The sequence below is a fragment of the Tursiops truncatus genome, chromosome X (assembly GCF_011762595.2).
Source record: "Tursiops truncatus isolate mTurTru1 chromosome X, mTurTru1.mat.Y, whole genome shotgun sequence".
NCBI lineage: Eukaryota > Metazoa > Chordata > Mammalia > Artiodactyla > Delphinidae > Tursiops > Tursiops truncatus.
The window spans coordinates 42,185,717-42,203,824 of record NC_047055.1 but is presented as its reverse complement, the minus strand read 5'-3'; the positions used below and the strand labels follow the sequence as shown (position 1 = coordinate 42,203,824).

Here is an 18,108-nt window from a genome sequence, read left to right as displayed (position 1 = left end):
GCTTGAGGTGCAAGGTTAGGTTGTTTATTCGAGATGTTTCCTGCTTCTTAAGGTGGGCTTGTATTGCTATAAACTTCCCCCTTAGAACTGCTTTTGCTGCATCCCACAGGTTTTGGGTCGTTGTGTCTCCATTGTCATTTGTTTCTAGGTATTTTTTGATTTCCTCTTTGATTTCTTCAGTGATCACTTCATTATTAAGTAGTGTATTGTTTAGCCTCCATGTGTTTGTATTTTTTACAGATCTTTTCCTGTAGTTGATATCTAGTCTCATGGCGTTGTGGTCAGAAAAGATACTTGATACAATTTCAATTTTCTTAAATTTACCAAGGCTCGATTTGTGACCTAAGATATGATCTATCCTGGAGAATGTTCCATGAGCACTTGAGAAAAATGTGTATTCTGCTGTTTTTGGATGGAGTGTCCTATAAATATCAATTAAGTCCATCTTGTTTAATGTATCATTTAAAGCTTGTGTTTCCTTATTTATTTTCATTTTGGATGATCTGTCCATGGGTTAAAGTGGGGTGTTTAAGTCCCCTAATATGAATGTGTTACTGTCGATTTCCCCTTTTATGGCTGTTAGTATTTGCCTTATGTATTGAGGTGCTCCTATGTTGGGTGCATAAATATGTACAATTGTTTTATCTTCTTCTTGGATCGATCTCTTGATCATTATGTAGTGTCCTTCTTTGTCTCTTTTAATAGTCCTTATTTTAAAGTCTATTTTGTCTGATATGAGAATTGCTACTCCAGCTTTCTTTTGGTTTCCATTTGCATGGAATATCTTTTTCCATCCCCTTACTTTCAGTCTGTATGTGTCTCTAGGTCTGAAGTGGGTCTCTTGTAGACAGCATATATAAGGGTCTTGTTTTTGTATCCATTCAGCTAATCTGTGTCTTTTGGTGGGAGCATTTAGTCCATTTACATTTAAGGTAATTATCGATATGTATGTTCCTATTCCCATTTTCTTAATTGTTTTGGGTTCGTTATTATAGGTCTTTTCCTTCTCTTGTGTTTCTTGCCTAGAGAAGTTCCTTTAGCATTTGTTGTAAAGCTGGTTTGGTGGTGCTGAACTCTCTCAGCTTTTGCTTGTCTGTAAAGGTTTTAATTTCTCCATCAAATCTGAATGAGATCCTTGCTGGGTAGAGTAGTCTTGGTTGCAGGTTTTTCTCCTTCATCTCCTTCAGTATGTCCTGCCACTCCCTTCTGGCTTGCAGGGTTTCTGCTGAGAGATCAGCTGTTAACCTTATGGGGATTCCCTTGTGTGTTATTTGTTGTTTTTCCCTTGCTGCTTTTAATATGCTTTCTTTGTATTTAATTTTTGACAGTTTGATTAATATGTGTCTTGGCGTATTTCTCCTTGTATTTATCCTGTATGGGACTCTCTGTGCTTCCTGGACTTGATTAACTATTTCCTTTCCCATATTAGGGAAGTTTTCAACTATAATCTCTTCAAATATTTTCTCAGTCCCTTTCTTTTTCTCTTCTTCTTCCGGAACCCCTATAATTCGAATGTTGGTGCATTTAATGTTGTCCCAGAGGTCTCTGAGACTGTCCTCAGTTCTTTTCATTCTTTTTTCTTTATTCTGCTCTGCAGTAGTTATTTCCACTATTTTATCTTCCAGGTCACTTATCCGTTCTTCTGCCTCAGTTATTCTGCTATTGATCCCATCTAGAGTACTTTTAATTTCATTTATTGTGTTGTTCATCGTTGCTTGTTTGATCTTTAGTTCTTCTAGGTCCTTGTTAACTGATTCCTGCATTTTGTCCATTCTATTGTCCATTCTATCTCCAAGATTTCGGATCAAACTTACTATCATTATTCTGAATTCTTTTTCCGGTAGACTGCCTATTTCCTCTTCTTTTGTTAGGTCTGGTGCATTTTTATCTTGCTCCTTTATCTGCTGTGTGTTTTTCTGTCTTCCCATTTTGCTTATCTTACTGTGTTTGGGGTCTCCTTTTTGCAGGCTGCAGGTTCGTAGTTCCTCCTGTTTTTGATGTCTGTCTCCAGTGGCTAAGGTTGGTTCAGTGGGTTGTGTAGGCTTCCTGGTGGAGGGGACTAGTGCCTGTGTTGTGGTGGATGAGGCTGGATCTTGTCTCTCTAGTGGGCAGGTTCACGTCTGGTGGTGTGTTTTGGGGTGTCTGTGGCCTTATTATGATTTTAGGCAGCCTCTCTGCTAATGGGTGGGGTTGTGTTCCTCTTTTGCTAGTTGTTTGGCATAGGTTTTCCAGCACTGTGGCTTGCTGGTCGTTGAGTGTAGCTGGGTGCTGGTGTTAAGATGGAGGTCTCTGGGAGATTTTCGCCATTTGATATTATGTGGAGCTGGGAGGTCTCTTGTTGACCAGTGTCCTGAAGTTGGCTTTCCTACCTCAGAGGCAGAGCCCTGCCTCCTGGCTGGAGCACCAAGAGCTTTTCATCCACACGGCTCTGCCTGGGGAGAAATTCCAGCAGAAGGTATGGGTGACACATTCTTTTCTTTAGCAGGTGGCAGCCCGGCAACTCCTTTTCTCCGGCGTCACCCGCGTCCTCAGGAAACCCAGCTCCCGTCAGCGTGGACGCAGCCCCACGTTGTCCTGAAGCCGACCCCAGCGAGTCCTGAGGAGACCGAGCGCCCGTCAGCAGCCACAACCCGGCGCTGCCTGAGGAGACACAACTCCCCTCAGCTGCACTCAGAGCTGGGTCCCTTTTGTTAGTTTTGTTTTTAATTGTTTGATTTTGTTTGGGGGTTCTTTTGTTTGTCTGGTTGGTCTCTTGTTTTTTGTTTTCTCTATTTTTTTTTGTTTCTTTGTGTGTGTGTGTGTGTGTGTTTTGTTTGGTTGGTTTTGCTTTTACCATTTGTTTTTCTGTTCATTTATTTGTTTGTTTGCTTTTAATTGTTGTTGTTGCTGTTTGCTTGTTTTTGTCTTTGCTATTTGTCTTGGGTTTTGTTTGTCTGTTTGTTTTCATTTGTTTTCTTCCCAACATTTCTTTTCTTCCCCTTTTTTTTTGCTGAGCCATGTGGCTTGCAGGGTCTTGGTTCCCAGGTCAGGGGGTGGGCCTGAGACTCTCGGGTAGGAGCACCAAGTCCAGGAGGCTGGAACGCCAGAGAATTCCAGGCCCCAGGGAATATTAAATGGTTAGAGCTCTCCTGGAGGTTTCCATCTCAACTCTAACACCTGGCTCCACCCAACAGCCTGCAGGCTCCAGTGCTGAATGCCCCACACCAATAAACAAGCAAGACAGGAACCCAAACCCAGCCATTAGCAGACAGGTGGCCTAAAGTCATACTAAGCCCACAGACACCCCAAAACACACCACCTGCCATGGTCCTTCCCATCAGAAGGACAAGATCCAGCACCACCCATCAGAATGCAGGCACCAGTCCCTCCCACCAGAAAGCCTACACAAGCCACTGGACCAGCCTTGCCCACTGGGGGCACACATCAGAAGTAAGAGGAACTATGACCTTGCAGCCTGCAGAGAGGAGACCACAACACAGTAAATCAGACAAAATCAGAAGACATAGAAATATGCTGCAGAAAGTAGCAAGGTAAAAACCTGCAAGAGCAAATAAATGAAGAGGAGATAGGCAAATAGAATGGAGAGAATACAAGAAACGTTTAACAAGGACCTAGAAGAACTAAAGAAAGAACAGTGATGAACAACACAATAACTGAAATTAAAAATACACTAGAAGGAATAAATAGCAGAATAACTGAGGCAGAAGAACAGATAAGTGAGCTAGAAGATAGAATGGTGGAAATAACTGTGGCAGAGCAGATTAAAAAAAATGGAAAGAAATTAGCACAGTCTCAGAGACCTCTGGGACAACATTAATGCACCAACATTAGAATTATAGGGGTTCCAGAAGAAGAAGAGAAAGAGAAAGGGTCTGAGAAAATATCTGAAGAAATTATAATAAAAAACTTCCCTAATATGGTAAAGGAATAGTCAATAAAGTCCAGGAAGCACAGAAAGTCCCATACAGGACAAACCCAAGGAGAAACACACCAAGACACATACTAATCAAACTAACAAAAATTAAATACAAAGAAACTCGTTAAAAGAAGCAAGGGAAAAACAACAAAGAGTATACAAGGGAATCCCCATAAGGTTATCAGCTGATCTTTCAGCAGAGACTCTGCAAGGCAGAAGGGAGTAGCAGGATATATTTAAAGTGATGAAAGAGAAAAAAAACTACAACCAAGATTACTCTACCCATCAAGGATCTCATTCAGATTTGACAGAGAAATCAAAAGCGTTACCGACACAAAAAAACAAAGAGAATTCAGCACCACCAGACCAGCTTTGCAACAAATGCTAAAAGAACTTCTCTAGGCAGGAAGCACAAGAGAAGAAAAAGACCTACAAAAACAAACCTAAAACAATTAAGAAAATGGAAATAGGAACATACATATCGATAATTACCTTAAATATAAATGGATTAAATGCTCCAACCAAAAGACACAGAATGGCTAAATGGATACGAAAACAAGGCATATATATATATACGTTTTCTACAAGAGACCGACTTCAGATCTAGGCACACATACAGACTGAAAGTGAGGGGATGGAAAAACATATTCCATACAAATGGAAATCAAAAGGAAGCTGGAGTACCAATACTCATATTAGACAAAATAGACTTTAGAATAATGACTGTTACAAGAGACAAGGAAGGACACTACATAAGGATCAAGGGATCAATCCAAGAAGAAGATATAACAATTGTAAATATATATGCACCCAACATAGGAGAACCTCAATGCACCAGCCAAATGCTAACAGCCATAAAAGGGGAAATTGACAGTAACACAGTAATTGGGGGGATGTTAACACTCCACTTACAACTAGGGATAGATCATCCAGACAGAAATTTAATAAGGAAATACAAGCCTTAAATGAAACATTAGACCAGATAGACTTAATTGATATTTACAGGACATTCCATCCCAAAGCAGCAGAATACACTTTCTTCTCAAGTGCACATGGAACATTCTCCAGGACAGATCACATCTTGGGTCACAAATCAAGCCTCAGTAAATTTAAGAAAATTGAAATCATATTAAGCATCTTTTCTGACCACAGTTCTATGAGATTAGAAATCAATTACAGGAAGAAAAACTGTAAAAACACAAACACATGACGGCCAAACAATATGCTACTAAATAACCAAGAGATCACTGAAGAAATCAAAGAGGAAATCAAAAATTACCTAGAAACAAATGACAATGAAAACACAAGACCCAAAACCTATGGAATGCAGCAAAAGCAGTTCTAAGAGGGAAGTTTATACTAATATAATCCTACCTCAAGAAACTAGAAAAAATCTCAAATAAACAACCTAACATTATACCTAAAGCAACTAGAGAAAGAAGAGCAAACAAAACCTAAAGTTAGTAGAAGCAAAGAAATCATAAAGATCAGAGCAGAAATAAATGAAATAGAAACAAATAAAACAATAGCAAAGATCAGTAAAACTAAAAGCTGGTTCTTTGAGAAGATAAACAAAATTGTTGAACCTTTAGTCAGACTTATCAAGAAAAAAAGGGACTGTACTCAAATAAATAAAATTAGAAATGAAAAAGGAGAAGTTACAAGAGACAACACAGGAATACAAAGGATCGTAAGAGACTACTACAAGCAACTATATGCCAATAAAATGGGCAACTTGGAAGAAATGGACAAATTCTTAGAAAGGTACAATCTCACAAGAATGAACCAGGAAGAAATAGAAAATATGAACAGACCAATCACAAGTACTGAAATTGAAACTGTGATTAAACATCTTCCAACTAACAAAATTCCAAGACCAGATGGCTTCAGAGGTGAATTCTGTCAAACATTTAGAAAAGAGCTAACACCTATTCTTCTCAAATTTTTCCAAAAATTTGCAGAGGGAGGAACACTCCCAAACTCATTCTATGAGGCCACCATCACTCTGATACTAAACCAGAAAAAGATATCACAAAAAAAGAAAACAGGCCAATATCACTGATGAACACAGATGCAAAAATCCTCAACAAAATACTAGCAAACAGAATCCAACAACACATTAAAAGGATCATACACCATAATCAAGTGGGATTTATCCCAGGGATACAAGGATTCTTCAATATATGCAAATCAATCAATGTGATATACCACATTAACAAATGAAGAATAAAAACCATATGATCATCTATATAAATGCAGAAAAAGTTTTCAACAAAATTCAACATGCATTTATGATAAAAACTCTCCAGAAAGTGGGCACAGAGGGACCCTACACCAACATAATAAAGGTCATATATAGCAAACCCACAGCAAACTTTATTCTCAATGGTGAAAAACTGAAAGCATTTCCTCTAAAATCAGGAATAAGACAAGGGTGCCCACTCCCACTGCTATTATTCAACATAGTCCTGGAAGTCCTAGCCACAGCAATCAGAGAAGAAAAAAAACAAAAGTAATCCAAATTGGCAAAGAAGAAGGAAAACAGTCACTGTTTGCAGATGACATGATACTATACATCGAAAATCCTAAACATGCCACCAGGAAACTATTAGTGCTAATCAATGAATTTAGTTATATCACAGGATACAAAATTAATACACAGATATCTCTTGCATTCCTATACACTAACAACAAAAATCAGAAAGAGAAATTAAGGAAACAATCCCATTTAACATTGCAAAAAAAGAATAAAATATCTAGGAATAAACCTACCTAAGGAGGCAAAAGACCTTTTTGAAGAAAACTACAAGATACTGATGAAAGAAGTCAAAAATGACACAAACAGATGGAAAGATATACCATGGTCTTGGATTGGAAGAATCAATATTGTGAAAATGACTATAATACCCAAAGCACTCTACAGATTCAATGCAATCCCTATCAAACTACCAAAGGCATTTTTTACAGGACTAGAATAAAAAATCTTAAAATTTGTATGGAGACACAAAAGACCCCGAATAGCCAAAGCAATCTTGAGAATGAAAAACGGAGCTGCAGGTATCAGGCTCCCTGTCTTCAAACTACACTACAAAGCTATAGTAATCAAGACAGTATGGTACTGGCACAAAAACAGAAATATAGATTAATGGAACAGGATAGAAAGCCCAGAGATAAACCCATGCACATATGGTCAACTAATCTATGCCAAAGGAGGCAAGGATATACAATGGAGAAGACAGTCACTTCAGTAATTGGTGCTGGGAAAACTGTACAGCTACATGTAAATGAATGAGATTAGAACACCATCTAACACCATACACAAAAATAACTCAAAATGGAATAAAGACCTAAATGTAAGGCTAGGCACTATGAAACTCTTAGAGGAAAACATAGGCAGAACACACTTTGACATAAATTACAGCAAGATCTTTTTTGACCCACCTCCTGGAGCAATGAGAATAAAAACAAAAATAAACAAATGAGACCTAATTAAACTTAAAAGCTTTTGCACAGGAAAGGAAACCATAAACAAGATGAAAAGACAATCCTCATTTTGGGAGAAAATATTTGCAAATGAAGCAACTGACAAAGGATTAATCTCCAAATATACAAACAACACAAGCTGCTCAATATCAAAAAAAGAAACAACCCAATCGAAAAATGGGCAGAAGACCTAAATAGGCATTTCTCCAAAGAAGACATACCATTGGCCAAAAAACACATGATAAGATGCTCAACATCACTAATTATTAGAGAAATGCAAATGAAAACTACAATGAGGTATCACCTCACACCAGTCAGAATGGCCATCATCAAAAAATCTACAAACAGTAAATGCTGGAGAGGGCATGAAGAAAAGGGAACCCTCATGCATTGTTGGTGGGAATGTAAATTGATACAGCCACTATGGAGAACACTATGGAGTTTCCTTAAAAATCTAAAAATAGAACTACCATATGACCCAGCAATCCCACTACTAGGCATATACCCAGAGAAAACCATAATTCAAAAAGGTACGTGCACCCCAATGTTCATTGCAGCACTATTTACAATAGCCAGGACATGGAAGCAACCTAAATGTCCATCAACAGAGGAATGGATAAAGAAGATGTGATACATATATACAATGGAATATTACTCAGCCATAAAAAGGAGTGAAATTGGGTCATTTGTAGAGACGTGGATGGACCTAGAGATTGTTGTACAGAGTGAAGTAAGTCAGAAAGAGAAAAACAAATATCGTATATTAATGCATATATGTGGAGTGTGAAAAAATTGGTATAGATGATTTTATTTAGAAAGCAGAAATAGAGACACAGACATAGAGAACAAACGTATGGATACCAAGGAGGAAAGGGGGTGGTGGGTTGAATTGGGAGATTGGGATTGACATATATACACTATTTTTAAAATAAATTTATTTAAGTATTTATTTATTTTTGGCTGTGTTGGGTCTTCGTTGCTGCACATGGGCTTTCCTCTAGTTGTGGCGAGTGGGGCCTTCTCTTCATTGCGGTGCACAGCCTCTCATTGCAGTGACCTCTCTTGTTGTGGAGCACTGGCTCTAGGCGCACGGGCTTCAGTGGTTGTGGCTTGAGGGCTCTAGAGCGCAGTCTCAGTAGTTGCGGTGCATGGGCTTAGCTGAACCGTGGCATGTGGAATCTTCCCAGACCAGGGCTAGAACCCATGGCCCCTGCATTGGCAGGCGGATTCTTAACCACTGTGCCACCAGGGAAGCCCGACATATATACACTATTGATGCTACATATAAAATAGGTAACTAATGTGAAACTATTGTATAGCACAGAGAACTCTACTCAATGCTCTGTTGTGACCTAAATGGGAAGGAAATCCAAAAAAGAAGGGATATATGTATACGTATAGCTATACAAATAGCTGATTCACTTTGCTGTACAGTAGAAACTAACACAATATTCTAAAGCAACTCTACTCCAATAAAAGTTAAAAAAAAAGGATGAATAGCCTCAGTAGTTTCTCTGATTACCCTAAACTGACTGCTACCATGGTCAGTGGCTGAAAATTTGAAAATAGGACTTTTACATAGGAGCGCACCAATGTCACAGAAATGCCCAACTGTGGGGTTGAATGACCCAGAACCGGCCACCCTCTCCATGAACAGCCCTCCTCCATGACCTGGCAGAGGATTAGAACAGAGAACACTGAGCATCACTTCCAAATCACTGTTTGGTTGTCACAGCTTACGTAGGCTCCGATGGCTATAAAAAGCCAGGAGTACCTGATTACGGCTCCTTCAGCTTGGATCTCCGAGTTTCAGACGTTCAAAGCTAACTGGGTAAAACGTGTCTGCTTATTGTAGAGGCCCCTATTATCGTGGAGGAGTGAGCATACTTGGGAAGAAGGCAAGTGGACCTTCAGGACGAAAGTAGTGGGAGAAGCAGGGGAAGTAGACCAGCCACCAGTCCCTGGGGGAATCAGTGGGCTTGGATGGGGTCTGGATAGGCAGATCTGGTATGATGCTATCAACACCCAGTTGCAAGGGTGAGGTCCTGAGTAGAGGGGAGACAGTGGACTCACTGTCCACATCTTTAGATCTAAAGAGATGGGAGGGGCGACGAGGTGGATCTAGTATCCCTTGGGCAATCCGAGAGGACTGGAGCGGGGTCTGGGGGCGGAGCCTGTCACGCAGCTTATAACTGCTGGGTTCCACACGAGAAGGTTAACCTTGTCCTGTGTGAGAAGTGGTCGCGGTGCAGCGGTCTGCCTTTCCCTGGTCTTCAAGTCTTCGGGTGAGGACGTGCGGCCCCGCCAGAGCCAGAGGACTATGGGGACAGGAGGGCGCGGCGGCCACGGGGCTGGCGTATGGGGCCTGCTGGAATTGGAGGGGCGGGGGTTGGGACGGGCGATTTGTATCTGAGCCTGATGGCGAGTCCGCGCCTTTGTCTTCGCAGCGCTGCCTTCTGCGCGCAATGTGAAATCCTCCCTGGGGCTGTCCCGGAAAGGTCCGAGGGGGGAGCCCCCAGAGCGGCCAGTCCGCTGTGGCTGCAAGTCCGAGGCTGAGGGGATGAGGAGTGTGGGGCTCAGAATGGGCCTTCTGGGGCTGGCCTTTTGCTCTCTCCCCTCCCGTGGCTGTTAGGTTGGACTGGGCTCCTGACAATGATGATAGTTATTTTAAAATATTAAGCAAATTGCTGCCAACAAAGTGGCTTATGTGCCCAGCCCTGTTATTATTTTAAGTCCCTGTTTCCCCACCTCTGGAGATTAGCAGCCGATCGCTCGTCAAAGGAGGGTCTTAGGGTGACCACAACGGAAGGGAGGCATATTCGGGACGTCTGGCTGCTTGAGGGCCTCTCCATTCTGGTCTGGGCACTAGACGTGTCTTACCCCGCCAGGGTGGGGCCAGGCATGGGCAGGAGAGCTCTGCTTCGCGGGCTCAGGGGTCTCCTATTGTCTCTTCTGGACAAAGCCGGAAAGATCACAGGGCATCTCCTAGCCTCATCTCCTCCCCTCTCCCCTTGAGGAGAAAATATGGTGAAATAAAAATCAACTGTGTCTGGTTTAGCCCATTCTGCTGAAGTCCTGAGTCTGATCATAATTAGCTGTGCCGTCTTACAGCGTTTACAAACTAGTGCCATAAGGAGACATCATGAGACGTGTCATTAGTTATGACGGGATTAAATCCCCTCCTTTCCTTATTGCAGCTCCTTAATCTACTGTCTTTGAAAAGGCAGATGAAATGGAAAGAAACTAGTACAACTTATGCTACCGTTTATTGTGTGCTACTCCCTAACCCCCAAGAAAAATCCCCCCCGCCAAAGTAATTGAATACAAAGTGAAGGTGCTCAAATAGTGCTATCTCCTGTTACAAATTCATTCCTGGTTAAGCCCAGTCCTTATTTTTTCTTCTATCTCTATCTGCTCTTGTGTTTCTATCACCTCCATTTGACTTTCCCTGTGATTTTTAAGTCAGACATATTGACTCCGGGTTTTAGAGCATCTTGGTTTCTAGTGCATCCTGATTCAGTGGCTTTTACTGCCTATCAGAAGTGGGGTAATGATGTGGAATTCAAAGCATTTTGATAAAACCATGGCTTTCCCAAGATATGTGCTGTTTTCTTGTTGAAAATCAGAAGATAAAATACATATTGATATTAAATGTGAGAATTTTGGATTGTGATCAATTAGTATGATAATAGTTTTTCCAGTTAAGTTAAAACATTTTTTTTCAGTCTTTCTTTTAGTCAAGATGAGTGGTAAGCCAGACTTCTCTGAAGTGGAGAAGTTTGACAGGTCAAAACTGAAGAAAACTAACACTGAAGGAAGAAGTACTCTGCCCTCGAAGGAAAGTAAGTCATGGGGCAGGGCAGTTTTTAGTGAAGAAAAGCAATGGTGAACATTCATAGGTTCAGTAAATAAACTATTCTAGTAAATTTTGCCACAAAGTAAGCAATAATTACGTAGCCACTGAATTTAATGCAATGGTTAAAAATATTGAATAGTTGTTTAATTACTTGGGTTATATAAGTTGTTCTTACATGATAAACCCAAGAAGTAATGGGGGAATAAAAAACTATTTTCTTCTTGGAAAATCACTAAAAATCACATTACAACCAATTTTGGAATATTATACTTAGCACTAGAAAAATCTTAATTTTTTCAATTTTATGGTTATTTGGAATTTTCTGCATCTAGCAATTTAGGCCCATGATCTTATTCCTAAAGAACTATACAAACTCTGCAGTTTTGGTTTTCTGTACCTGACAACAAGATAAGGCAGAGAACAAGTTTAGATCTTGGGTGTACTTGGGCCTCCCAGACTGAAGGGATCAGTTTTGCCTTTGGGAATTACAGCCTGATGGAGAAACTCCAAGCATATTCACAAAACTAAGGGGCACTTTTTGTCATGTTGCTATTATCTGAGAGTTTCTAAGTTAGTCAAAATTGTCTGAAAGGGTGTAACTTCCTAATTATATAGTGATAGATAAATCTGAGGAAAATACTTCACTTGCTCCTCAGTCTCAGAATATTCGATGGAAAAAATGGCAACAGCATAAATCTAACTCTGAAATGGAAAAAAAGACACAGTTGATGCAGATTCTAATGTTCAGGTGGTTAACACACACACACACACACACACACACACACACAACTGAGGATTTGCAGTTAGTGCCTTGGCATTCTAAATTTAAAGCGGGTATGGTAGCCTTCAATGACTTGGCAAAGAGTGGCAAAGAACTCTCTTGGAAGAAACTGAACTTAATCTTAGGAAAATATCCTTTAATGATTGTTTGTGTTTGTCTTTTTTCCAGCTATCCAGCAGGAGAAAGAGTGTGTTCAAACATCGTAAAATGGGGATCTCCCAAGAACAAATTTCAACATTGCCTGAGTGTCTTGGTTTTAGGCATGTTTTTTGTAAACCTATGTGTTTGTAGAGATTTTAGCCATTTTCTATGTCTTCTCATCCATAATCCCTGGCTAAGAGGTCAGGAGTAGCCAAAGTTCCCTTACTTTCATTCTTAAACTTTCCATTGGTGCATAAATTCCAGCCGGCTGATGCTGTCAATAATCACACCATTGATGATATTTGTGTGTCTAGTCTTTGCATCCCTAAAGGATAAGCAACTTTTAACTTTCTACACTGGATGTCTCCATTGTTCCATAATCTTCATGAAGTGGCATGCATTTGCAGCTTCTCACAGTTTATTTCACTTCTAATGTAGTGATAAAATAATAAATATAATTATGTTGAGACTCCTGTGGTGGTCCATTCTTAGTGGTCTTCTAAGGACTGAAAGTACAAAAGGGTACTCTTCAGCCAAACAAAATGGTTGAAGGAAGGCCACTTTAGCAGAATAGTCATGTGGAAAAGGCTCTTCTCTGTCCAGGTCCAGTGGGTTCTGACTTGCTTTTTTCCATAGTTGGAATCATAGAATTTGAGAACCTTGGGAGAGGAGGTAATGTGGACTAGTATCCTTATCTTGGAGATGAGGAAATGAAAACATGGGGTCTGAATTGATCTTTTAAGGTGAATAAGGATTGGGATTTAAACTGAGTTCTCTTGTTTTCTGAAAGTGTTTTTCAATTTGATGAGAGGAGACCCCCAAGGCTGGGGTTGGATAGGGAAGGGGGCAAGAAACACTTGATAACACCCACTTTGCTAAGCACATCATATCTTCTATCGAGCATAAACTCAGATATCTAATATCTGCTAATGACTTGCAGCACTGAACCTCTGGTCTGGTTCTTGTCCTGAACAGAATCCACTGTCTTATGAACCAATCATTTTTGGTGTTCATGGTAAGCACAAGGACATATAAATGGGAGTGTCCCAATCCCTGCCCATATGCAATATTTTATCACTTTCAATTTATAAAAACCAGTCATTTATAATCCCACCAGTTACAAGCATTAGCATTTGGGTGTATAACCATCCATACTCTGGTCTATTAATATATAGGCATACCTCAGGGATAGGGATATTGTGGTTCCAGACCACTCCAATAAAGCAAATACTGCAATAAAGTGGGTCACACAAAGTTTTTGGTTTCTCAGTGCATATAAAAGTTATGTTTACACTATACAGTTGACCCCTGAACAACATGGGTTTGAACTGTGAGTCCACTTATACACAGAGTTTTTTCAATAAATATGTGGAAAAATGTTTTGAGATTTGCCATAATTTGAAGAAACTCACAGACAAACCACGTAGCCTAGAAATATCAAAATATTAAGAAAAAGTTAGAGATATCATGAATGCATAAAATATATGTAGATATACATATAACATAGAAAATATGTCTTAATCGATTGTTATCAACAAGGCTTCCAGTGAAGAGTAGGCTATTAGTAGTTAAGTTTTGGGCAAATCAAAAGTTATACATGGGTTTTTGACAGTTCCAGGGTCAGCTCCCCTAATTTGTGCATTTTCAAGGGACAACTGTACTGTAGTCTATTAAGCATGCAATAGAATTATGTCTAAAAAAAAACAACGTACATACCTTAAGTAAAAAGCACTTTATTGCTAAAAAAATGCTAATCATCATCTGAGCCTTCAGTGAGTCATAATCTTTTTGCTGGTGGAGGGTTTGAAATATTGCAAGAATTACCAAAATGTGACACAGGGATATGAAGTGAGCAAATTACCAAAATGTGACACAGAGACACGAAGTGAGCAAATGCTGTTGGAAAAAAAATGGAGCTGATAGACTGGCTCAACATAGGGTTGCTGCAAACCTTCAATTTGTAAAAAAATAAATAAATAAAAATAAAAAATAAAAGCAGTATCTGCAAAGCGCAATAAAATGAAGCACAATAAAATGAGATACAGCTATACGTATCTTTTCCTACAAGAAAGGGATTATGCTGTTTGGACCTATTTGAAACATCAAGTATTATCTAACCACCCTTTTCTAATGGCTTACCCTCCATGGGAAGTGGAAACTGTTTTCTTTGCTAGAGCATAAACTTCCACAAGCAAAACAGTAGGTATGAGGTGACACAATCATAGCTCTTGGTGTTGTCAGAGGATTTGAGACTTGGCCAGACATGTTGGTCACCAAGACCTAACCTCTTGCTTGAAATAATTGTCCAATAGAGTTGTTCAGTCCCTTGTGGTGACCTGCTGCTTATACTGTACCTAAACTTGCCTCCCTGTAGCTTCGATCAAATAGACTTAAGACTGTATGCTGGAGACTCACACAACATAGGTAATCCCTGCTCCAGTATTTGAAGACAGCTGTTGTGTGCCTGCTCCCATACCTCCAAGTATTCTCCTTATGACACTTCTCAGATCCTTTGGACCCAAGTTACATGCATGAGGAACCACCCTGTTTGCTGATGTGCTCAAATTTGCTCATTATCAGACCTCTTTGGATCCTGATCCTTTCACACAACACATTTACTCTCCTTCCAGTATTGCCATGTGCAAATTTGAGAAAGATGCTTTATTCCATGATAAATTCAGCAAACTCTGCATTTGTGCATTAATCACCAGATTAGGTCCATTTCAAAGGGCCTAAAGGAAAGCATGAACATCGTCAGATGAGCTGGTGTTGGACAGTAACTCCAATTGTTCAGTTGCATCTAGTAACCATTCTTTTCATTAATGTACTGATTCCACCCTGGGCAGTGTAAGTGCTGTACTGAGCGGGAGCAGATGAGAGGTATGTGGCAGGAGAAGAAAGACCTGTAGCTGCTAATTGAATACCCATACAAATATACGATGAGAAAAATGATTGCCCACCTGGAGTAGTCTTACCCTGCTTTTCTTAAATGTATAATATTGGGATACTCTTCCAGTTACTAGATTTACTTGCCTATCCAAGAGGGATAATTTTTTCCCAGTAAGTCCACTATAAGCACTGAGATTTAGGGCCTGAATCAATTTATTATTTGCAAAATTGGAGGAATGGTGTCATCAAGATGGCAACATACATCATTCCTGACTTCCTTCCCCCTCACAAGAAGACCCACTAGCAATTATCCATAGACAATATACCATTGTGAAAATTCCAGAACACAGGGATGAGGCTGAAGCCTCACTTGGACCACAGAGACCAAGGAGGACTACACTCTGATCACATTGCCCTTCCCTCGGCTGGTAAAGCACACCAAGAGGGACCTCCTGGGCTTACAGTTTCTCCACTGGGAAAAAGAACAAAAGTGGACATCCAGCTTCTCAGTGTTGCAGGACATTTCCCAGGAAGCTCACTTGGGTCTCAATTCACAGAGATCACTGGGAAAATCTGCAGGGCTTGACAGTTGGGGGACAGATAGAGATGGAGAAGGGGAGAAGGGGTTTCAACAACAAGCACTCAGACCTAGGCAGACTGCATTCCTGCTTACAGTGGTGCTGAAGCAGGCATCCTAGCCAGTGACTCTTCCCATCTGCAGAGCTGAGCTGGTGGCCACGTCTAGCCAGGGAGCTTGGTTGACAGTTCTGCCAGATTTGGGTCCTCAGCTAATGAACCATTAGGCTGTGGAGTCCCTTGTATGGGCAGGGAAGCAAGTTCACAGCCCTACACAACTGCTGAGTATAGCCTCTAGTCTCACCTGACCAGGAAGCCTGGCCTGAGAACCCAGCCAGCAATGGAGCCCATCTTGCAGCCCTGCTTGGACAGGGAGTCAAGTATGGGTCAACACACAAATCAATATGTGACACACCACATTAACAAAATGAAGGATAAAAATCACATTAGCATCTCAATAAATGAAGAAAAAGAATTTGAAAAATTCAAATCTTTTCAAGATAAAAACTCAACAAATTAGGTATAGAAGAAATGTACCTCAACATAATAAAGACCATATTTGACAAGCCCACTGCTAACATCATACTCAACAGTGAAAAGCTGAAAGTTTTTCTTATAAGATAAGGAACAAGACAAAGCTGCACACTCTCATCACTGTACTGAAAGTTTTAGTGAATGCACAAGACAAGAAAAAAAATAGAAGGTACACAGATTGGGAAGAAGACATAAAACTGTCTTTTGTTCACAGATGACATGATAATATATGTACAAAATCTGAAAGAATCAACAAACTCCTAAACAAGTGATAATAGCAATATTGCTGGATATAAATACATATGAGTCAACTGCTTTCCTATAGATCCCAATGAACAAGTCAAATTTGAAATGGAAGAAAACACACCTAGGGCTTCCCTGGTGGTGCAGTGCTTGAGAGTCTGCCTGCCAATGCAGGGGAAGTGGGTTTGTGCCCCGGTCCGGGAGGATCCCACATGCCGTGGAGCGGCTAGGCCCGTGATCCATGGCCACAGAGCCTGTGCATCCGGAGCCTGTGCTCCGCAACGGGAGAGGCCACAACGGTGAGAGGCCCATGTACCGCAAAAACAAACAAACAAAAAATCAAAACAAACAAACAAAAAAACACATCTATATTAGTACCCCAAATATAATAATTAGGTATAAACATAGCAAATTATGTGCAATATGTATATGAGTAAAACTACAAAACTCTGATGAATGAGATCAAAGAAAAACTAAGTTAATAAAGAGATATTCCATATTCATGGATAGGAAGACTCAGTATTGTCAAGATGTCAGTTCTTCCCAAATTGATGTATAGAGTCAATGAAATCCAAATCAAAATACCAGCAACTTAGTTTGCAGATATTGACAAAATGATTCTAATATTTATATGGAGAAGCTAAAGGCCTAGAATAGTTAACACAATATTGAAGGAGAAGAACAAAGTTGGAAGACTGACACCCAACTTCAAGACATACTATAAAGCTACAATAATCTAAGCAGTGTGGTATTGACAAAATAATGGGTCAATGGAATAGAACAGAGATCTCAGAAATAGACCTACATGAATATTGTCAACTGATCTTTGAAAAGGTGCAAAGGCTATAGAGTGGAGAAAAGATAGTCTCCACAATGAATGGTACTGGAATAGCTGGACATCTACATGCAAAAAGAAAATGAATACAGATACCGACCTACAGAGTTCATAAAAATTAAGTCAAAATGGATCACAGACCTAAATGTAATATACAAAACTATAAAACTCCTGTGAGATAACATAGGACAAAATCTAGATGACCTTGGGTTTGGCAATGACTTTTTAGTTGCAAAACCGTAGGCACAGTCCATGAAAGAAAGAACTGACAAACTGGACTTCATCAAAGTTAAAAACTTCCACTTTGTGAAAGACACTGTCTAGAGAATGAAATGACAAGCCACAGACTGGGAGAAAATATTTGCAATAGATATCAGATAAAAGACTGTTATCTAAAATATACAAAGAACTCTTAAAACTCAACAATCAAAACACAAACAACCTGATTTTTAAATGGACAAAAGACCTTAACAGACACCTTGCCAAAGAAGATATACAAATGGCAAATAAGCATATGAAAACTTCCACTTCATATGTCAAGAGGGACATGTAAACTAAAAAATGAGATACCACTACACACCTATCAGAATGGCAAATTCAGAACAATGACAACGTCAAATGAAGACGAGGTTATGGAGCAACAGGAACACTCAATCATTGCTAGTGGGAATGCAAAATAACATAGCCACTTTGGAAGACAGTTTGGAGGTTTCTTTCAAAACTAAACATACTCATACCATATGATCCAGTAATCATACACCTTGGTATTTACCCAAAGGAGCTGAAAACTAATATCCACACAAAACCCTGCACACAGATGTTTATAGCAGATTTATTCATAACTGACAAAACTT

At 39.9% G+C, this 18,108-nt stretch overlaps 2 protein-coding genes across 2 annotated transcripts in view; one reads left to right on the top strand and one right to left on the bottom strand.

The window, feature by feature from the left end:
- ARMCX5 (armadillo repeat containing X-linked 5) overlaps nucleotides 1-10,251 on the bottom strand; it is a 58,196-nt gene extending 47,945 nt beyond the window's left edge. Inside the window, 2 exon segments of the mRNA XM_019949373.3 lie at nucleotides 9,620-9,951; nucleotides 10,148-10,251. Of these exon segments, the coding sequence (XP_019804932.2) occupies nucleotides 9,620-9,951; nucleotides 10,148-10,251 (436 nt within the window).
- Nucleotides 10,252-11,141: 890 nt separating this feature from the next.
- TMSB15A (thymosin beta 15A) lies at nucleotides 11,142-12,242 on the top strand. Its single transcript, XM_004328447.4, has 2 exons — nucleotides 11,142-11,241; nucleotides 12,205-12,242. Exons 1-2 carry the CDS (start codon nucleotides 11,142-11,144, stop codon nucleotides 12,240-12,242), a joined length of 138 nt encoding a protein of 45 aa, XP_004328495.1.
- Nucleotides 12,243-18,108: the final 5,866 nt, after the last annotated feature.

Coding starts and splice junctions, on each gene's coding strand:
- TMSB15A (XM_004328447.4), top strand. CDS start 11,142: ATGAGTGGTAAGCCAGACTTCTCTGAAGTGGAGAAGTTTGACAGGTCA. Junction 11,242..12,204: donor TACTCTGCCCTCGAAGGAAA/GTAAGTCATGGG, acceptor TCTTTTTTCCAG/CTATCCAGCAGGAGAAAGAG.